The sequence below is a fragment of the Elephas maximus genome, chromosome 9 (assembly GCF_024166365.1).
Source record: "Elephas maximus indicus isolate mEleMax1 chromosome 9, mEleMax1 primary haplotype, whole genome shotgun sequence".
In the NCBI taxonomy this organism is placed as follows: Eukaryota; Metazoa; Chordata; class Mammalia; order Proboscidea; family Elephantidae; genus Elephas; species Elephas maximus.
The window spans coordinates 81,882,991-81,905,430 of NC_064827.1; the positions used below are offsets into that span (position 1 = coordinate 81,882,991).

General features: G+C 55.4%; 1 protein-coding gene across 1 annotated transcript in view; it reads right to left on the reverse strand.

The window, feature by feature from the left end:
• Positions 1-20,220, reverse strand: part of FIBCD1 (fibrinogen C domain containing 1) — a 37,428-nt gene extending 17,208 nt beyond the window's left edge. The window contains exons 1-4 of the mRNA XM_049894998.1: positions 20,149-20,220; positions 9,502-9,981; positions 4,524-4,683; positions 3,882-4,018 (exon numbers count right to left, since the gene is read on the reverse strand). Coding sequence (XP_049750955.1) covers positions 3,882-4,018; positions 4,524-4,683; positions 9,502-9,981; positions 20,149-20,220 — 849 coding nt within the window. The remainder of the gene's footprint in view (positions 1-3,881; positions 4,019-4,523; positions 4,684-9,501; positions 9,982-20,148) is intronic.
• Between the last annotated feature and the right edge of the window lie 2,220 nt (positions 20,221-22,440).

The window sequence follows — 22,440 nt, forward strand, 5'->3', positions numbered from 1 at the left end:
GCTAGCCTGCCTGAGGCTCACGGCTGTCCTTGCCCACTCAGTCTCACTGGATAGCAGGTGTCCAGCAGCCCCATGGTCTCTGGGGCACAGCTCTAGGCAGCCTGTCCACTAGGGAGGATGACCTGGTGTGGGCACTTGAGGCCAGGCAGTTTGGACATGAGGCCTAATGGGGATAGATGGTATTGGGGTTCAGAAAGGCAGCAGCCCACTCCCTCCTAAACAACAATTGAGTTTCCAAGAGATTCCATGTGGCAGGGCAGTGATGCTGACAGATGCCCGTAGGTACCTGGGAAAAGATTGCTTTTGACAGAAGCCCAAATGGATATTAACGTTTATCGGCCGTGCGAGCACTTCTCAGATGGTAATGGCGCTTCTTCCGTGGCAACTCAGGGCCCAGAGCCCCTGATCCAGGTGTCTGAGCACCAGGGTTCGGTGGGGTGCTGTTCCTCATCAGCTCCTCTCTACCCACCCCGAAGCCCGGGCCGTCAGAATTACCACCTCCTGGCCCAAATCCTGATTGACTTCCCCAGAGATTAGTTTCAAGTCCACCCAAGTGGAAGACACATGGCCTTGACTGGTGTCTCGGTCCTTCATTAAGTCTATCCTAACCCTCAACTCTGATGTCTGGGCTCCAGCTGGTATGTTTGCACTGTTCTACCCACCAAGGGCTTTCCGGAGGCAAATGCCGTAACTCAGATGCTCTCAGAGTTAGGAAAACAAAGAGCTTTTAACCCCCAGACACAGATCCAGCACATTTAAAAGCTCTCCGTTGGAGTCTGAAGACAAGTTTAGAGATATGTCTATCTTTGGGGTCTTTGTGGAATTCTCATCTGCTCTTTCACTGGCTCCTAAATGGCTGGCTTTGCCCTGTCAGCTCACCTCGCCCCTGCGGCCCACCTTACTCATGTCTCACCCCTGCTCAGACCAGCTAACCCCTTTCAAAACTCACCCAGGCTGCCCTCGCCCTAGCATCCCACCATGTAATCCTCTCACAAGGCTTCCCTCTCCCCTCTTCTTCTCAGTCACTTGTTTTATCTGAAGTTAAACTCTTCCTCTGGAAATCAATATGCTAAAAATAGTCAACACCAAGATCCTTGGTGAGAAGGTGATGCATCCTGCTGGCCTCCCTCATGCCCAAAGTGTCAAGATGGAAGGCTGCGGAAACTTCTAACTGAACACCTCTGGAAGCAAGTGAACCCCCAACTCCCATCTCTTCATGTCCCCTGTGAGGAATGTGGACTGTTCCCTGGAGCACTGTAGACTCCTGCTTGGTAAAAGCTCTGTGAGGGCAGGGTCACATGCATCTTGGTCATGGTTGGGTTGCCAGTGTCTTGCACAGGGCATGGCTCATTGTGATAAATCATAATTGAACAGTTACCAGCTCCTATGCTAAATGCTCCACAAACATTTGGTAATGGAAGCCTAGGTCAACCCTATGGACCTCTAAAGTGGACAAGTGTCTTTTTGGTTGTCCTTCCTATGAGGAATTCCCCATCTTCTGAGGATTGGTGGGAGGCAGAGACCAACCCCCACTGTTAAAACCCGTTGTCATCAAGTCAATTCTGAGTCATAGTGACCCTACAGAGCTGCCCCATAGGGTTTCTAAGGAGTAGCTGGTAGATTCGAACTGCCTACCTTTTGGTTAGCAGCTGAACTCTTAACCACCAGGGCTCCACTGCAGCTGCTAAAAACACCAGCCACTTGCCTTCCCAGCCTGCCTTGCAGTGAAGGTTATAGTCATGTGACCTAGGCACCAATCAGAAACACCCACTGACTTTGAATTAAGAAGCAGTGACAAAGGGAATCCCTTCCAAAGAGAACTGTGAGATTTTGCCCCAGGTGCAATCTTGGTGGGGGTATTCGTGTCCAGGGTCAGCTGTGTCCAGTGCTCAGTGGCAGCAGCCCCGGGGAAGTGGGGTTCTCACCAGACCAACGTGTGACCTGGTATGGGGGGCTCTGCTCCAGGCTGCATAGCCCTGAGCTGGTTTCTCAGTCTCCCTGAAGTACATTGCTTTTCTGATTAAATCAGCCACTTTCTGTTGCTTGCAGTTAAAACATCTAACTGATGTAAGTGGGTATCCCCGTTTCATAGCTGGGGAAACTGAGGTTCAGAGAACTTAAGTAACTTGCCCAAGTTCACACAGCAGGACTGAGAGCCACAGCCCGTTCTCTCCGTGGATGATGGAGCCCAAGTGTGTAAACCTCTCTGGTGGAAGGGCTCTTATTAAATGCCTGTCAGCTGAACAAGTGAACTGCCTCTTCCCCTTCTCTCTCACCACTCTAGGACAGGCACAGTCCAGTCATGGTTCTGAAGTACAGTTCTCATCCCATCTTTCCTCTTTCCAGCACCCTCAATAGCTCCCCAGTGTCTGCCCCAAACCCCACAGCCTGGGATACTGACCACCGTACCCTCATCCCTTCTGTGCGCCACATATCCCAGAAGACTCCCTGTTCCCTGAATACGCCATGTGCTTTCTGACTCCCATGGCCTCATTATGTTGTTTCCTCTTCCTGGGATATCTTCTTTTTCCTGCACACTCAGAAACCTTCCCCACCCTCTAAGGCTCATCAGAAACACCTCGTTCTCCAGGAAGTGGGTTCAGAGCCTCCCCCACGTCTGCTAACAGTGACTTCCTGTACCCCAAATCCCCAAAGATTCTAAGTTTCTTGGAAGAACCGGGACTGAGCTTCCCTATTTCTGTACTTGTCTAGGACCCGGTACCCAGTAGGTGCTCAAACATGTATGTCCAGTCGAAATTACATGTGAAGCTGAGAATCATTAAAGAACCAGTTCCTATTGGTCCTGCTTCCCATTGTCACTGGGTATCCCAGCCACAGCCACCTTGGGTTGGGGGGTGGTAAACAGCTTTCAGGGTGGTGCACGGGCCTCCGGGGATGGTGGTACAGGTTGTTCACTGCTTAAGGGCACTTGGCACAGGGGACAAAGTGGGTTCAAATATGGCCCACATCTGCCTCCTTGCCAAGCCATGCACTGAGTATGGTCTACTCCTGCCCAAAGGTAGGGATATGGATTTTTAAAAATGTGCACAAAGTCACCTGATGGTCAGTGGTAGGTCCACCTCCAAGCCTGAGCCACAGAAGAGGGTCAGAAGCCCACCAATTCCTCACATCCCTGTTAGGAATCCTCTGGCTTTCAAAGGGGGCTTGCAAACCGCCTATGGGCCAAATCCTGCCTGCTGCGTGTTTATCTCGATATCTTTATTGAGGTATAATTCAGATACCATAAATTCATCATTTAAAGTGTTCAATTCCATGGCCCTCAGTATATTCACAGAGCTTTGCAATGATCCGCACAGCCAGTTTTAGAAGATTTTCATCACCTCAAAAAGAAACCCCATATCCTTTACATGCTGCCTGTTTTTGTAGTGCCTGTGAGCTCAGAATGGTTTTTACCATTTTTTAAAATGACTTTTCAAAAATTGAAAGAATATATGAAATTCCGATTTCGGTGTCCGTACATACAGTGTTACTGAACATAGCCAGGCCCACGTGTTTCCATGTTGTCTCTGGCTGCTTTGCCACTACCACGGCAGAGGTAGGTAGTTGCAACAGAGACTGTCGAGTCTGTGTGGACCAAAAGCCTCAAATGTGGACTATCTGGCCCTTTGCAGCCAGAGGTTGCAGACCCCTCCACTCTTTCCATTTCAGAGCTCTCTGGAGAGATTATGACCAAGCCATGTGGAGGTTGGGGCAGTAGTACCTGCGCAAAGCCCGACCAAGGGAGAAACACTGGGGAAGAGGCTGCTCAGAACACCCTGGGTCCAACTGCATGGCCTTCTAGGCCCCTCCAGGGCCCCCACTGTCTGCAGAGCCGAGAGGAAGCCAGGTCTGGCTGAGCTGCCACCAGCAGGGAGACTCACCGTCCAGCCGCCACCGTCAGTGCTCATGTCACAGTAGACCTGGAAGCCAGCGGGATAGTGGGTGGGGAAGACCGAGTAGATGCCGTCCTCCTGCTGTCCGCTCAGGAAGACGTCAAGACAGTCACGGGGCCTAGAGCCTGCAGCAGGGAAGACTGGTCAGGGGCCACTGGGCCTAGGCTCCTGAGTGCCTGCCCACCCCCCTCCCTCTGAAACTGTCCTGGAGTCTCTCTGACTTGTCTGATCATTGGGCAATGTCCTGAGTGGCTGAAAATGCAGGCCTGGGTTGGGAGCATTGGCTCTGCCATTTCCTATGTGAGTTTGGGTGAGTGAATTACCCTCTCTGAGCTTTGCTTTCCTCATTTGGGAAATGGGCATCATGACTCCACCTTGTAGGGTATGGGAGAGGCTCCATGGGAGGGTGCAGATAATGTGCTCAAGTACTGCCTGGTCCGTAGTCAATGCTCAGTAAAAAACACAGGGCTGTGGGGTGGGTTGGGGAGGCTAGAGGGTAAAAATGTGGATGGCCGTGGGACCCAAGTTTGGGCTCCACATGTCTTGTGACAGGGCAACCATCACCCCAGCTTTCCAGCTCCCCAGGGCTGGGCACCCAAGTGCCCCCAGGGAGGCAGCCCCCCCACTCACCATTGGCACAGCCCCGGGGCCGAACTCCCCTGGCAGGCGCCCTCTGAAGATCGGCCTTGACTCGGGGTCTGCCCAGCCCCCGGTCTCTCTGCAGGGCATCCAGAACATCGCTGACGGAGTTGACCAGGTGAGCCATGTGGCCTTGGCTCTCAGAGAGAAGCTGCAGGGCACAGGGGGTGAGGCTCTGGTGGACCTCAGGGACCACAGCATATCACCTCCCAGGCTGTCTTCCTGTGCCTTCTGTGCCCTCCCCGAGACAGATGTGGACTCCAGGTGTAACAACAGCCCTGGCCCTGCTCTGGGTCTGAAGGGCCAGCTGTGCTGGGATGGAGCCTACTTGTCGGGACAGTGAGCACTCCGAGGACAGACGGCTCAGGTAAAAAGGGACAAGGTGGCTCCAACAGGCACCTGCTGCTCCTGCTGCCCCCCAGCTCTGTTCCTTTTGCCATTTCTGTGCACAGCCCAGGTGAGAATAAACTGGTAGGGGGCTGCTGTGCAGCTAAGACAGCACCTGGCACCAGGTAAACGTGGGCTCAAACCTTAATTCATCCCTGTACCAGTCATATGACTTGGGGTGGGTGGCTTCTCTCCTCTGCAAACAGGGGTAATGTGACTTCCCTGGACAAATTGCTACAGGGACCAGTGACACCATGGGGGTGGTGCCTGGCATAGCGCTGGTGCCACAGTCCATCTCGTTATGTGAATTTGTACGGCACTCTGCAGGTTACGAAGCATCCTCCCTTCCTTGGTCTTTCTGGGCCCCATTCAAGGTCATGAAGGCAGGGTGATTCATCTGCACCTGACAGATGGGAACCCTGAGGTTTGGGAGGGCGGGGGCCTTAGTGCAGCCCCTGTGCTCAAGCTGGGCCCAGAAATGAGGACAGCGATATCCCATCTACTCCCATGCAAACCTCACTTTGACTGTCCTCCGCTTTCTGATGTCCACGACTTCACCAGTCCACCCCCGCCCCCACAATGTTTTAAACAGGTAGGACTTAAGTTGTCTCCTTGATACAAATGTGGAAACTGAGGCCCAGAAGAAGAGGCCATGAGAGTGAAGGACAACACGGGACCAGGACTCACACCAGTTCCCCAGGGCTGATTGGTAGAAACGGAACCCAGGGCTGAGGTCACTGTGTAGCGAGTCCAGGCTCCAGGCAGCACAGGGCCTGGGGGCAGTGGTTTCGAGCCAGACCCTAGTGTTGGTCACCTGGGTTTTGACTCCAACTCCTTCCCTCACTCACTACCCATGTGATTCTGGGAGCGTGAACGAAGCCCTCCACACCTCACTTTCCTCCTCCCATATACCAGAATAATGAGACTTATTTTTCTGGGGGGGCAGAGATTTATGATAACCTGTGTTGGAGCCTTTGTGCTCAGCAGCGTTACCTATCTTATTGCTCCCACCACTGCGGCCCCCTCCCATCACCGGAGCCTGTCTCTTCTCACAAAGTGCAGCACAGTTTCTCCCTGGCCTCTCAGCTGTGCCAGCTGCCCGAGGGGTCTGGGACTCTTGCCTCCCCACTCTGGGCCCAGGAAGCAGCAGGGGGAGGCAGGGTCACGGGCAGACCGCAGCTGGCTGGCCAGTGAGCATGGAGCTGGCTGGGTCTTTACACACCAGATCTGTCACTGGGCAGATAATAGCCCATCCGAGGAAGGAGACTAGAAATACACAGTACCGGCAGTTTACAAAATATAATACTCCAGCTTATCGCAGGCAGGCGCCCTGCAAAGCTTTTAGTTTCCCTGCCAGTTTCCCCTCTGCTGAGCAGGTGATACAGTGAGGGCTGAGCCTGGGGGCGCAGAGGTGTGCACAGGGACAGGGAGAGCCTGGCCAGGTGGGGTTCCTCCCTGGGCTTCACTGCACAGTCCTGTAGACAGGCCCTCAGGGGAGCCCTGCAGAGGGACGCGTGTGGGTTGGGGGTGAAGCCAGCCTACAAGGCGTGGGTGGCAAAGATCTCCTCGGGCTCAAGATTCAGTGGTTTCCACTACACCTTTCCTGTCTGAGAACCATCCTTCTGAACTGACTCAGCCACAGAGGAGGAGCTTGGCCAAGACACATTCTAGAAACTCAGGCACAGCCCCTTCTTGCTAACGGGCAGGAAAGACCTCGGTTTAAACAAGCAAATGATTAAACTTGAAAATGTACGTATAAGCATGACCCCATTAATGGGGAAGTCAGTCCCTGAGTGCTGAGCTGTGGACTTTGATAAGGCTTCTGGAGGCAGCGAAGTCAGAATCACTGCTTCTGGCACTTAGTTGTGGGGCCAAACTTAAACAAGATACTCTGCTGCTCGGAGCCTCAGTCTGCCCCTCCATTGAATGGGGGCCATAATTCTACTTACTTCCTGGGGTTACTGTGCAGCAAAGAGTATAATACATGGTGTGGGCTCCAAACCCCGTTGCTGCCAAGTCAATTCCGACTCATAGCGACCCTAAAGATCAGAGTAGAACTGCCCCATAGAGTTTCCAAGGAAAGGCTGGTGGATTTGAACTGCTGACCTTTTGGTTAGCAGCCGTAGCACTTAACCACTATGCCACCAGGGTTTTCTTAAGTGGTAATTTTCACCATTACTGTTATAAAATCGAAGGAGTCCCTGGGTGATGCAAACGGTAATGCACTCGGCCGCTAACTGAAAGGTGGGAGGTTTGAGTCCACCCAGAGGTGCCTCAGAAGACAAGCCTGGCGATCTACTTCCAAAAAACCAGTCACTGAAAACCCTATGGAGCACAGTTCTATCCTGGCACACAGGGGGTCACCGTGAGTCGGAGTCAACTCGGCGGCAACTAGTAAACTGGTCTTATAAAAGAGATTTTAAATGGTATCTCCCCATAGCTCTAAACTTCAGCTTACAATTTCCACCCTAAGAACAGAAAATAGAAAATAATAACAGACAGGAAACGTCTCTCCCTGGCCAGACGCTGGCCAAACCCATTGGCACAGTATGGTGCTCAGAGCATCTCATCAGAGGTGTACCACGTCATCCCCATTTTACAGGTGGGAAAACCCAGCCCAGAGAGGAGACGGGACCTACCCGCGGTCCCACAGCTGGAGCCTGGATCGGATCCCACGTGTGCTGACTTGAACTCGCAGTGGCCTCAGAGGTTAGTGCATATACGAATCACCTGGCGCTCTTGTTAAGATGCAGATTCCTGCCCTCTTCCCCTACTTAGGATCTAAGGGATGAGGCCCAGGAACTTGCCTATTAATAAGCACCCCTGGCAATTTGGCCCAGGGTACCCAAGGGCATATCTTGGAGGAGCCCAGGTCTCAATCAGCTGAGGGTCTGGGAAACTTGAAGTAGAGGAGTTAGGAGCTGGCTGGCTGCCTCTGAATGAGACACAAAGACAAACTGTCTCTGAAATCATCCTGAGTCTGTGCGAAATGAGTCAAATTAAACATTCCTTGAGAAATAAATACATCAGGTGAGCCGGAGCACTCCTGTGGCCCAGAAAAGACATTAGTCTTTCAAGAATAGTTCTAGGCCTTTTCATAGGTTATGGGGCTGGGGATTCCAAGGCTCCACCCCTCCCATCACCCATCCATCATTAAGAGTGAGCATTTATGGGCTGACCTCAAGCTGACCTGGGAATGAGCTTTTGGAGAGAATGGTGGGGACTCAGATCACCCAGAAAGTTTGGAGGTCTCCCTGAGCCTTGCTGACAATGCCTGGGGAAGTCACAGATGGAGGGGGCAGCGAAAAGGCCGACTAAACACCCCCACCCCACCCCAGGAGCGGGAAGCCGCCTTCCCATCCGTCACTCAGACAGGGTGATGAGGACTGTAATTTCTCCAGCTGTAGCCTTCAGAAGGGGGGAAAGGCCTCATTGCTCACCAGCTGTTGGGTGACCAGATTGCTTGGTCATCAGAGTGTCTAGGTGGGGAGGCAGGGGGCAGGCAGAAAAGGATGGGGCGGCTGGGCTGGCAGGACTGCGGGGCAATGTGGGAGGCAAGCCTCCCACCCTCTAAGAATCCAAGTTAGAGGGATGACAGGGTGCAGGGTTGGAGGCTGGGCAGGGCGCCGGGAGATTAGATTCTAGGCTGACCTAGCCACTGACCCTTGAACAAATCACCACCCCTACCTGGGCCTTAGAAACCCTGGTGGCGTGGTGGTTAAGAGCTTTGGCTGCTAATCAAAAGGTCAGCAGTTCAGGCAGTTCTACTCTGTCCTATAGGGTCACTAGGAGTTGGAATCAACTCGACAGCAACAGGTTTGGTATTTGGTTTTATCTGGACCTCAGTGTTTTCTTCTGGAAAATGGGGAAGGCAAATGAGATGATCCTAAACCCCTGATTCCATGAAGGGGAAACTTATTAGCACTTTGGTGTGGTCTCTGAGCCAAGATTGGAAACCTTTCACCTACACCCACCTGATGCTTGCCAGAACCCTGGCTTGGCTCAGGAGTGGGGCTGGGGATAGTTTAGGACTGGCTAAGGGTCCAGCTGGGCTCTCTCAACTGGTCTCTCCTTGCCTGGAAAACCGTGGGCATCACTTGGCAGTAGACAAGAGGAGCAAGGGAGAGGGGGTGCAGCTCTCTCTGGTATGGTGACATTGGGAAGAGGGCTTGCCACTGCCCAACCTGTGTCCTTGAGCAAGTCACTTCCCCTTTGGGCCTCAATTTTACTTACCTATTGATGGGTCACTGTCCCCCTCACCTGCATCTCGGGGCACCTGGGGAGCAGACCTTGGGGTTGGCCTGACTATTGAATGCCCCAGGGCCACCAGGGCAGCATGAGAGCAGAGAAATTGGGTTTGAGTGCTGGCGCTGCCAACCAGGAGCTGTGTGGCCTTGGATAAGAGTCTTTACCTCTCTGGCCTCATTTGCTCGTCTGTGAATGGGAATAACCCCAGCCCAGTGCCCAAGCACTTAGGGATTTAGGGAAGTTGTGGACATCAGGTGCCAGCACAGGGCCAGCATGCGGTGACAGCAACCCCATGCCCCCGCCAAGACCCAGAGGTGCAGAGCCTGTCCCTTACCTGGATGAGGCGGCCCTGCTCACTTTGCAGGGTGTTGAGCCCCTGACCCAGCATGCCATGCCCCTTCCGCAGCCCCACACACTCTGCCTGCAGCTCCGAGGCCCGGGCCAGCAGCCGAGGCAGCTGGTCAGCCAGCGTGTCCAGCAGCGCCTGCTCCTGCTCACCGCCCAGCTGTGGCCTAGCCTGGTGCTCGGTCAGTGCCTGTAGCACCGAGGCCTGGGCGCCCTCCAGGCGGGTGAAGCCGTCAGCGAGGTCAGGGCAGCGCGGGTCGATGAGGATGCTGAGGCGTGAGCTGTCGGCCCTCTCCACGGTGACCAGGGCACTGTTGGGCCCAGCCGGCCCGGTGCTGACGATGGGTGGGGGGGCCGTGCCCGGCGTGTGTGTGTGGTTCATGAAGAGCACGGCGCCTGTGACAGCCACGGCCAGCAGCACAGCCAGTGAAAGCAGCACAGTGCACAGCACATACCCGCAGCTCGGCCGCTACGGGCCCGCACAGGCACACAGACAGACAGACAGATGGAGAGAAGGGACACCACGTTAGAGGCAGGCTGGGCATTGGCTCCACTCAGGAGGGTGCAGGCAGCCCCAGGGATGAGCCTCTGGCCTTTGTGAGGCCGGGACAAGGCTCAGAGGACCTCCTTCCTGGGGGTAGGGGAAAGGAGTTACAGAAAAGGCAGAGGTGAGAGAGAGAGTACCAGAGGGAGACAGATAGGGCCACACACCAGGATGTAACAAGAGTGAGCAGGCAGGACCACAGGTGGACAGAGAAGATGGAGAGAGACACCCAGAGGGAAAGAGACAGAGAAGAAAGGGAAAAATCCTGCGCGAGGGATACAGGGAGGCAGAGATGGAAAGGGACGGAAAAGAGAGACTGAGGCAGAGAGACAGGGAGACCGATGGAGAGAGATGCACCTGCCTTGCCCCGTGTGTGTCCCACATGGTGTGAGCACAGTGACCCCTTCCCTCCCCTCCCTTTTGTTGCTTCTGGCTCCTGCAGGCCACAGATATTGGGGGAAGAAACACAAAACTGCAGACATAGTGTCTGCACGCAGGAGCAGCCCCGCTTGCTGGGTGGGAAGACGGGCACGCGCCTGTGACGTATTTAGGTGGCCAGTAGGGACCAAGAGCATCAGGTGCTCTGCAATGGCTGCGTCCCTAGCAGGTGTACAGGAGCTGAGGGTTTGAGGAAGCCAGGAAGAGGCCAGGGAACTCTGAGGGTGGACAGGAGGCAGGCATGGGTTTAAAGCTATCCCTCGAGCCCTACCAGGTCTGGTAAGGGCTGGAGGTGAAGACTCTGGCTCTGTAGCCAGATGGGACTGGGTTTAGGACCCTGCGCTCCCATTTCCATCTGTGTGACCTCAAGCAAGGGACCTCACCTCTCTGAGGCTCCATTTCTTCACCTGTAAAATGGAAGCAATAATGATACCCACCTCTCCGGGTTATTGAGAACCCACGAGTACCTGTAATTCAGACTCAGGAAAAGAGATCAGGAATGGTGATGATGTTAAAGCCATCACACTGTCACAGCAGGATGACTGCCTTGGAGGTAGTGAGCGCCCATCACTGAAGGTCCCTTCCAACCTGGGGTATCCACGTCCCAGGAATCCCCAGCAGCCTCAGCAGGCCCCCGAGGCTGGCTCTCCCGTCCCGTGGGCACAGTGTGGCTGACTGAACCCCTATTTCCTTCACTTTCCTCCTCTCCTTCACAGAGCATGCCCCTGGCAGGACAAATACCAAAGGGCTGGGCAGAGTGGCGCTATGGCCACTGTGGAGAAAGGGGCGTCCCCACCTCCATCCAGGCCAGGGCTGGCCAGTGGAGCACCAGGAATCCCAGAACAGAGCAATGAGGCAAAATGGGAGAGTGGAGGCAGTGCAGGCGTGATAAAAACTGGCTCCCGGGACTGGCAGGGCTTACATGGGCCCTAACAGCAAAGGAAGTCTAAATGCAACTTGCAATTAAATTAGGTGTCGCCCCTAAAAGGAGCCCTGGTGGCACAGTGGTTAAGTGCTTGGCTGCTAACTGAAACTGAAAGGTCAGTGGTTCTAACCCACCAGTTGCCTCCGAGGGAGAAAGATGTGGCAGTCTGCTTCCATAAAGATTACAGCCTTGGAAACCCTATGGGGCAGTTCCACTCTATCCTACAGGGTCACTATGTATCAGAATTGACTCAATGGCAGTGGGTTTATGGATGGTCCCCAAAGCATGTAGCAGGTAGCTCGATCTACAGGCAGTACCACATGTGGAAGCAAATGCTTTGGGGGCCCAGATTCACTGGATTGAATCACTCACAGCCCAAAGGGAGCGTGGAGAGCAGCTACTAAGCATTTGGCACCTGAGGAACCTGAGGCCCAGAGAGCTCAAGGGGCTTGTCCAGAGTCACACAGCAAAATTGGAGGCAGAGCTCAGACTGGGCCCCACGCCTCCTGCCTCTCTCCCAGGGCCAGGCTCTATTTCTTCAATTCTAAGACACACAATTCCACCCACATTTTAAACTTTCTGAATCCGAGATGCATCTTTAAGTGAGTTAGTATATTAAAACACTTGGAGCTGAGCCCAGCACATTGTGTGTGAGCGATAAATATTAGCGGTTTTTATTATCTCATGATCAATGTTTACAGCACATCTGGAGGGGATTTTTTTTTTCCACCCAAAGTGTTAGTTCTGTGTGTATTTGATGCTGGAGTGCACCTTCTTCTTTTGCACATCCCCAATGTTGGGGAGCACCTTACACTTGCAACTGGCAGCTTTTTTTTGGAGACGTAAAATAGTAATGCCTCTTACATCATCGCAGCTTACTACTGAGGAAATACGGTAGCACAGACAGCTTCCTTTCGTAAATCTGAATTGTACAAGTCTCTCCTGAATCCCCTACTTGGCACCAGAGGTGGATGGGGCATGAGGTGAAGGGGACAAGCAAACCCCAAGGAAGGGGTCCTTTTTGTTGGCAGGGGAGGGGATCCCTTGGCCTGTCTCTGCAGTGATAGTGCCCCCTGGCTCAGTGCTCCACTCCTCCTCTCTCCACACACTGCCCAGGTTCCTTGGGGCCCACGTTGGTACCAACCAATTTACACCAGCCAGACCAGAACATGTTACGGTTTCCCTCGGTTGGCTCTGCACACTGCATCCTTTGCCCGGAGCATGCCCGTTTCCATATTCCCCCGCCACAGGCCCTACTTATTCTCTTCCTTCAGGTCTCAGTTGACGAGATATCACCTCTACCAGGGAGCCTTCCTTGACTATCTCATCATCCCTCTCCCCAACTTATAAGGGACTCCTCCTCTGTGATCACAACCCTCTGTGCTTCCGCGTAGCGGTGCTTATCAAGACTGATATTCATTGTCTGTTTATTCATTCAAACATCCATTCGACATTCACTGGGTCTCACATGAACCAGGCTCTAGGCCACTCTCTGAGGAGGTAGCAGTGGACAAGTCAGATCTGGCCCCTGCCTGAGGGAGTTTATATCCCATGGATCGTGACCCTTAACCTTTTGGGGAATGTGGATCCCTCTGGAAATCTGATGAAGACTGTGGACACAATTTCTGGGGACTGAAGGCCAGTGAATCCCAGGTCCAAGAACCTGGCCATATATTGTGAGCCCCCCGAGGGCAGAGACCTGGTGAGTACTGTCCTGCTCACCACTGGGTACAGAGCAATCCTGAGGGCTGTTTGCTGGAAGGATGGAAAAAAGAGAGGAAAAGAGGGAGGGAGAGAGAGCAGATGGACTAGGTCATGTCTCCTAGACGATGCTGGCAAGGGGTGGAGGTGGAGGCATTGCTGGGACCTGCAGCACTTGCCATGGCAGAGGCTCAGGACCTCCCTGCTAAGCCCTGGATTCCCAGGCAAAGCCACCTCTGACTCTGTGCCCAGATGGCATGGCATGGAATGAAGGTAGCCTCCAGGCTGCCCCAAGTCCCCAACCACCACAAGACAGCAGCTTCCAGACAGGCTGGCATCACAATCTCGCCACCATCCCTTGGGCAATTACTATGTTCCCACCATTGAAACCTCCAAAACCCTCTGCGGTCGGTGCTACAGCTGAATTCATTTTGCAGACAGGAACACTGAGGCTCCGAGAGTGGAAGGCCCTTGCCCAAGGTCACACTGGGAGCCAGTGATAAAGCCGGGACTTGAACCAGAGGCTGGGTGGCTCTGGAATCATGCCCATCTATGCCAGGGCTGCTTGCCGAGCTATCTCCTCTGTCTAACGTATGGCTGGGATTTGAGTGACAAAGCTCTGTGTCAGCAAGTCCCTGTTGTGCCCGCTCCCCAGGTATGTCCATCCAGAGAGACACCTTGCCCCGAGCAAGCGGCTCTGAGCGCATCCTCAGACTGAATGGCATTAAGGTCCCCCGGCCGGTGAGGCAGGGGTTGGGCTGGCAGAGGGGCCAGCATCTCTCCTCTCTGTCTCCATCTCTGGGATGCCAGCCCTATCGGGTGTCCTCTTTCCACCTCCATCCCAGCCACTGGGGGACGGGCAGAGGGTGAGGAGGAAGAGAGGGGCTGGAGAAAGCCACAGGGGGTCTGTAGAGGGGCAGGCGGGTGAGCAGAGGATGATAGAGATTGGCGATGAAACAGGCCACTCAGCAGAGGAGAATTAGTCTTTGGAGACCACCTTAAAGATGAAGTACTGTTCGCTTTTATAGGCTTTTACGTGCCTCGCAAAGAAATCTGCCTGAGATAATAAGGGGGGGCTTTTGCGGTTTGCAGCCCAACTGAGTCTGGAGCTTATTAATCAGCCTTCGGCCTCAGCAGAGCGAGGTGCACAGCCTGGGGTCTTGGGGAGGCACACAAAACACTCTGCCTCCCCAGGAAGGCATTTTGAGGCAGCGTGACGTGGGAGGAGTCAGAAGCCCTGGGTTCAAAACCCATTCCTACCACTCCTGCCTGAGCTCCCAGCTGGGGGTGCCTGGCTTTGTTCCCTGGGTGACCCCCAGCCCCTGGCCCAGGGTCAACAGCTCCCCAGGAAACCCTGGTCTTAGTAAGGACAAGGGCAGCTGGTGACAGGGTGGAGGCAAGAGGCAGGCATCCCCAGAGGGTCCTCAATTGCAGTATGACATCTGCAGAGGCTGCCTCCTCTGAGTCCCCAGCCTCCAGCAGAGACCATGAGGGTCTGGCAAAGGAAGGGAGGGCTCAGAAGAAAGAGACTGGGCACCAAAGTGCCCTGCTAAACAATCCTACCTAGCCCCACACCCTCCCCTTCTTCCTTGTTTTCTGAGGGAGCTGGGCTGGGTATCCCCCTGGGCAGGACTGAGAGATCAAATTCCTTGGACTCAAGTGAGAAGAAAGTCTCCTCCCCCTGCTGGCCTTGAAAGGGAGGCCAGGCAAGGTTTGATCTAGGTGCAGGCTGATCTGAACACCTCCCCGCTCTGTCTCCCAGGAGTACCCTAGCCAGGGCAGGATAGCTGCTCATCATAACAAAAACACATCTTGGGGCTTTGGGTTGGAAAACTAAGGGGGTTGAGCAGGTACTCTGGCATGGCCTGTGGGATCAGTGGGGAGGGTGGGCACCAATCCCTGCCCCAATCCAATGCTCCTGGGGTTCTTCCTCACCTCTCCCTGGACAAATGGCTGGAACCCTGGTTGAAATCCGAGCCCCTGGGCCCCAGTGGGAGGTCCTGGAGAGCCCCTGAGAGTGAGGGGCTGGCTCAAAATCCTAGGGTCCTAGGGACTGAAGGGGGGAGGGTCTGTAGGCCTTTGAGGGAGAGCCCCCTGTCCTGCTGGGCCTTTTAAATGGAACTGATAATTAGGGACATCTGAAGCTTCAGGTCCCAGGGTGGGTCCTGGGAGAAGTAGCTGCAGGTGTCCAAGGGGACAAAGAGGCAGGGCTTGGGGAGCTGTCCCCCTTGGAGGCTCCAAGCTCCCCGAGCTCTCTCCCTCTCCAGGGAGCAGTCGGCTCCAGGCCCATTTCTCAGGGGTCTCCAGATGTCTCCTGTGAGAGTCTTGTCCACCTTCCCCACCCCTTCCTCCCCCCTTCCACCCCCCGCCATCACAGCACTTGACCTCCCGGATGGCCCAGCTGGGTCTCATGCCCACAAACCAGGCATTTCTCCCCCGAAACATGAGCCCCACTGAGTTTCCCAATCTGGGGATAGCCCCAACACCCACCAGCTACCCCTCCAAAGTCAGGTACCTCCCTGTACTCCACTCCTGCAACCCCCAAGCCCAGCCAGTCACCTGGTTCTGTTCACTCCACCTCCTCCAATTCCCTGTCAAAGAGGTTCCTATGGCCCCAGCTCCTGCCCTGGTCTAGGTCCCCTCATCTGCTTCTACATCACTGGCCTCTAAATCACTTGGACCATCTCCCCACTGGCTCCCTACTGCCTCCTAGCGATGTCAACCCATTCTCTAGTGGGCCCCTAAGGGCCTTTCCTAAAAGCAGAGCAGATCAGAACACTGTCCAGCTTAAACCCCTCTGGGGCTACCAAGGCCTCAGGAGCAGGCATTGTTTGTCCGCAAGGCCTAAGGCACCCTCAGTCTCCCCAGCCCCAGCCTCACCTTCCACCCCTACTTTGTTCTCTCTGCCTGCCTTGATCTCTTTTCATTCCCCCCTAACACACCTGGACCTCCCTCGAGTATAGACTCGGCACATGCTATTCTCTCTCCTGGGGCCCCCTCCACCCAACCAGACTCTGGCTGAGCTTAGAAATCACCTCCTCCAGGAAGCCTTCTGTGCACCCTGCCCCTAGCTGGGCTTCTGGCCTCCCCAGCCTCCCCCATCACAGCCCACACCACTGAACTAGACATTTGGGTAATGATGAGTGAAGGAAGACACTCTTGGCTTCTAATCCCCCATGGGCCTCTGCTTCCCTTATTTCACGACTATTTGGTGACCTCAGTGCAAACCACAGGGACCAGGAGGAAAGACGCACATATTTTTTTCTTTATGGCACTCATCACAGCTTGTAATACCTGACTTGTGGGTTTATTTGTTCCCCCCATGAGACTCTAAGTTCCCTGAAGCACAGACCATATCCACCAGATTCACGGCTGTATCTCCTAGCTCAAGGTAGGGACTCTATAAAACAAAACCAAACCCAATGCCAACCAGTCTATTCCAACTCATGGGGACCCTATAGGACAGGATAGAACTGCCACATCAGGTTTCCAAGGCTCTAAGTCTTTACAGAAGCAGGCTGCCGCGACTTTCTTCTGCAGAGCAGCGGGTAGATTCAAACTGCCAACCTTTTGGTTAGCAGCTGAGCTCTTAACCACTGTACCACCAGGGCTCCAGGACTGTATAAATAGTTGAGTGAATTAAATGTAGAAGGGATTTAGTTCGACATCAGGAAGAACTTCCCAATGAGAAAAAAAAGATTTTTTTTCTTTCTGGAATGTTTTTAGAAGTTTTAAATGTATCAGAAATACACTGCTTGGGATGGGTGGTCTTGGACCACTAAGGTTGACTTCCTATAGGTAGCGTGGATTGAGACCTGCTCAGAAACAAGGTGGCTCTGGAGGAGGTGTTTACAGGATGACTCCTGCCCCGAACTCAGGGAGTAGAATAATCCTGTCTATTTCTAGATCCTTTCATCTAAGCAACCCCAGACTCCTGGCAAGTATCACTTCACTGTCATCTCCCTGCTCCAAGGGTATGAGAGCCCCTTCCTTCTGTAGGTGGAGAAGGAACACTAATGAAGTCAGGCAACCTGTCCAAGGTCACCCAGCAAAGGAGTAGCTGAGGCTGGACAGGGTGGGGCAGAGCGGACCTGAGGCAGTTCCTGAGAGTGGGAGCACTTGGACACAGGCCCTTCTGTGGCAGTGGTGCTGAGTGCCCAGAGAACCACGCAGCCCTGACACCGAAGGCTCTCCTCATGAATTACATAACGCAGGCTGGATAGAGAAAGGACAGCCAGCCTCTCTTCCCTCATCTTTCCACATTTTCCCACAGAGCCATGGGCCCTGGCTCCAGCTCTCTTAGCCTTGGTTTCCTCATCTACCAAATGGGTTAATCATCGCACCACCAACCTCCCAGAGTGGTTATGACTAAGAAATGACAAATGTGGATGTGTGGCCAACTGGTGTGCAGAGTGGGGCATTGGCCTTTATTCCCCTAGAGGAAGTGCCCTTAAAGAACCTCTGCCAGGTCCTTCCTCTGGGAGCTGGCTGGTTGGATCCATTGCTTTCCCTGATGGGGGGAGGGGCGACCAGCGTACTGATGGCTGGTGAAAGGGGACAGGCTGCTTCTGTCCTCCTCACAGGTGCAAAGTGCTTTACAGTCTGCAAAGCACATGCGAATTTCCCTTGACCCTCGTAACAGCCCTTGTGAAGTAAAGAGGAAGCAGGGACTGCTGTTCCCATTTTACAGGTCCAGGCCCAGGGAGGGGGAGTAATAACTTACCCAGAGTCACACAGCCTGTCAGTGGTGGAGATGAAACTAGAAGCAAGGGAGGAAAGAATGTGGGACCCAAGAAAGGGCTGGCCCAAAAGAGGGCAAAAGAAAGGCCTTGCCTCTTGTCTGAAGCTTTATACAAGCCTGGGGCTGGCATAAAGGACAGCCTGTCTAATGCTGGGTCACCAGGGGGTGGGGAAGGGAGGTGGGTGGTTGATATTGGCCCAAGCCCCTGGGGCCACAGCTCTTGACTACCTCTGATGCCAGGGGGCAGATGTCTGGGCTCTGGACTGGTGGCAGGTGGAATCTGTGCCCCCAGGGAGCAGCAGGGAGAGGCTGGGCCCAGCCCAAGAGGCCTTGAAGCCACATTTCAAACAGATTCCTCAGAAGCCACCTTCCCTTCAGACAGAGCAGGGATTGCTGCCTTCTCTCCTGAGGCTCCTCCTGCCCGGGTTTCATACAGTTCAGTTCTGCAAATACCCCTCCGTTCCCTACCTGAGCGCATGGAAGGGCTAGAGTCTGGGCCCAGGTAGAGACCTAGAGATGGGCAGTGTCCAAAAGGAGCTCCAGATCATGGCAGGGCCTCAGGACTAGGGGACACGGCAATAAGATAAAGACAGCCAAAAGGCAGGGTTAAACTCTCCAGGGACATTAAGGCACAGGCACCAGGCATCAAGGAAGGCTTCCCTGAGGAGATGGCATTTGAACTGGGTTTTGAAGTATATGTAGAGTTTCCGAGTGAAGGGGTGTGTGTGTGTGTGTGTGTGTGTGTGTGGTGTGCACGTTGGGGAGCTTGATAGGGCCAACAGGATAAGCAAAGATCTGGAGGTGGGGCAGCCTGATGTGGGGCCCAGGGAGTCACTACATATAAGGTGACTAACGGGAAGGACGGATGTGCCTGGCTAGGGACAGCCTCGAAAGATAAGTCCAGGATTTGAGACTGCTTTTGCTAAGGGAGGAGAAAGTCAGATCTCAGTCGGGGGTGACTTATTATCTGGGGACAGCCTGGGTGTGGACCTGAAGTGGAGGAGGAACAGACTATTCCTGGGAGGTACAGAGAGATAGGCTTGGCTTCAGCCCAGGTTGGAATCCTAGTTCTCCTTCTAACATGCTGTGTGACTTGGGCACAGCCCATGACCTCTCTGAGCAACCATTCCCTGGTCTGTGACATAAGAATGTGCATCCTTGCCTAGCTCCCAGGCTGCTGTGGGAAGGGAGGTGGTGCACATGGATAGGAAAGGGATTTACAAACTGTAGAGGCCTGGGCCCCCCACACCGTGGCAGCGTCAGCCCAGAAAGAATGAGCAGGTTGCAGCTCCTGAGAATGAGGGGTGGTGAAGCCCCGACACCACCGCCCCCCTCTTGCCTCTGCAAACACGAACTGTTCCTTCCCCAGTGACATCTGTCTGGGAGAAATTTAAAATTTAAAACGGGCAGGCCCATTATTTCTTCTCCTTAGCGAGTAAAAAAAAAGGGCCTCCTCATTTTGCCTGCTTGCCCCCGTCCCCTAGCGCTTGGCCTGGGGCAGCCCCAGGGCAGCCCCTCCACCTCAGCTTCCCTTCTCCAGCCTCCTCTCTGGCCAGCCCTGGTGCTCTGCTCTCACCCCCTTGTGGGACACTGCCCTAGGCACCCTCCAAGCCCTCCTCCCCTGCCCCTGAAGAGGCAGCAGGAAGTATGGAATGAACCAGCCCTGGAAGACACAGACTTGGGTTCAAATCCCAGCAGAGCTGAGTGGCCTCAGGCAGGAGCCAACCCTCTCTAAGACTCCCTTTCCTTGACTGTGAAAGCTAGAGAATCACAATACACCGCGTCTTACACAAGACAAATATTTATTGATCCCTCCTGTATGCGGGGGCGTTGGCTAAAACCTGAGTATTCAGAGATACAGGGGTCAGGTCCTGGTCCTGAAGCTCAGGTAACCCATGCCAGGCGCCTCGCGCAAGACTGCGCCCAGAGTTGGGACTTAGTGAGAGACTAATATACCCATTACAGAGGCGATGAAAACGAGGTTCATGAAGGAGTGTGATTTGTCTGGGGTAACACAGTGAACTAAAGGGCCAGTATTACAACCCCTCCCCCTCCGCACACGCGTGCACCAGAGGTCTCTGCTGCGGGCGCCGCCCACAAGCACCCTGAGTTCAAGCCTCGGTGGAAGGAGGAAGAGAGGAAAGTGCCCGCTCCGAGCCTCCAGCGCCTTCCGTGGGTGCGCCCCAAACTCCAACCCCCGCGCTTCGGCGCCCGCCCCGCCGGCTGGAGCGGCCATCGCCTCGCCAGCCGCGCGGGCCCATGTCCCGTGCCCCGGGCCCGCGCGTACCTGCGGCTTCTCTTGCGGCCGGTCCTCAAGTTGGGAAGCGCCGCCCATGGTCTTCCACCGGTCGTTGACCATCTTCCGGCAGGAGTGGTGGGGGCGCCCGGCTAGGCGCGCCGCTGCAGAGCGCAAAGGCGCCGAGTGGGCGCAGGCTGGGGCGGCCTGGGCGTGCGAGCACGCGGGTGAGGGTGTGTGTGAATGTGCGTGTGCGCCAGTGTGTGCGCGGCTGTGAGTGCGGGCGAGAGAGGCAGCAGGAGCGCTAGAGCGCCGGCCGGCTGCCCGCCTGCCGCTCGCGCTGTGCGCGGTCCCCGCTTTCCGCTCCCGCGCCTCCCCCTGCGCGCTCCTCTCCCTCCCTCCTTTTTTTCTCTCCCTCCCTCCCTTCTTCTCAATCTCGCTGTCTTTTTTATCTCGGACTCTCTTTGCCTTTTATTTCTCTCCCGATCTCCCCACCACACACACACACACACACACCCCGCGGGCCGAGTTAAACTCCACCTCCAAAAAGGTCAGGATAAAGGGGGCAGAACACCTACCTCAGCACACCCGGCAGCCCGGGAGGGCAGCAAACAACCGCCGGCGACCGGGCTCTCGCCGGCTCGCGGTTGGGGGGGGGGCCTGAAACCCCCGGCGACGCCTCTGCACAAACTTCCTCCCAAGGCCGACTCGCACCGCGCTCCTCCTAGCTCTCAACGGGCTCACGGCGCAGTGCTCACTCCGAGACTCAGGCTGGGCAGTGGAGGTGGGACGACGGCGGCACGTCCCCTGTGGGTCTCCAAGGTCTCAGTCTCATCCCGGGGCAAGGGCGCGCAGCCTGGGAGCTTCCAGCCCCTGGGACCCTCCTCCCTCCAGGCCACAGCTCTGGGAGCAGCCCGGCCCGCGTCCCTAGACCTGCGCCCGGGCGCACACGGACAGAGAGCCCCCCCGACGCCTCCGTGCCCAGCCAGCCCGCGGACTGAACGGGCGACCCCCAGTCGCTGCAACAGCTGCGGCCGCGGCGGTCTCGAGTACGAGCCGCTCCGCGCACTGCCCGCGCTCCCGGCCGATTGCCCGCGTTCCCCAGGCGCGCTCCGCGCCGTCTCAGCCCCCGCCTCCTCCTCGGCCCGGGAGAGGAGGGATTTGTGCCGGGAGGGGGGGGTTTGTCGTCCCCTCCCGTCCGCAGCACTTTTAAAAACGTTTAATCCGCCGGGAGCAGCCTTCCGAGGTAATTGACAAAATCCTTAATCTGCGCTGTTAACGAGCTGCTATTGTGGTTTCTGACCGGAGGCGCCCACACGGTCCAACGCCGCGTTCTGGCCGACTTCCCCTCCCGCGCCCCTTTCTGCAGCCCCCTATCTTCTACTGCTCCTCTACCTCTAGAATAGACGCCCCCGTTCTCCGCCTCCCGCTTCTCCCCAAAGATGTTTTCCGACTCCCGGGGCGCCTTGGCCCGCCACGCTGTTCCCTGGCACTGTCTTCGTCTCTCCCCCACCGGCTGCCAGTCTGTCGCCCCATCTTCATCCCTCCCGGCCCCTTTCAGCCCCATACCGGCGGTGCAGGCTGCCGCGGGGCGCGGGGGGTAGGTGGTGGTGCTGCGCCTAGGCCGGTTGGGTTGGGTGGTCCCATGTCCTCTGAGGAGGCTGTCACCACCTGCTAGCTGCTCGGTTTACCACCCTCCTGCTGTTTGTCCACAACCCTCTCTCCCCTCGGAGGGCGTCCTGCCTGCCTTATCTCCCTCATCTGCAGCCCCAGCTTGGCTGCCCACTTGGGGGCTACCCAGGGGGAGGGGACACTGGCTGAGAGTCAGCAGACTTGTGCCCCAGAGCTCTTCCTAGACGGTACCTGCCCTTACGCTCTCTTGCCCTCTTCCTCTTTCCTGAGCTGTAGGGCCTTCCTGCTCTGGCAGAGGGGTGTGGTGGAAAGCACACCTCCCTGGCTCTGTGGCCTGGGACAAGTGACTGCACCTCTCTGAGCCTCAGTTTCCACATGTATAACAAAGGTTTAACAGCGGCCTCTTCAGAAGGGCTCTTGTGAGGTTCTCAGAGACTGGGTCAAACAACTCAGCAATGTGCCTGTGCAAAGTAAGAGCTCACGCTTTCCAGATTTCATGGCCTCTCTGAGACTCGCTTCCTCCTCAAACAAGGAACGGCAGCCTCCCCTCCCCCTTACTGGTGATATGTGAGGTTGGCAGGCCCCTGCCCAGTGTGAGAAGCAGGCACGAGGCCGTAAAGCTGTGATTCTACAGTTTGGGGAGAGGATGTAAACGCCAGACATGCCCTACGCACAAGTAGGAGATTGCCCTCCACCCCTGCCTCATAAAGC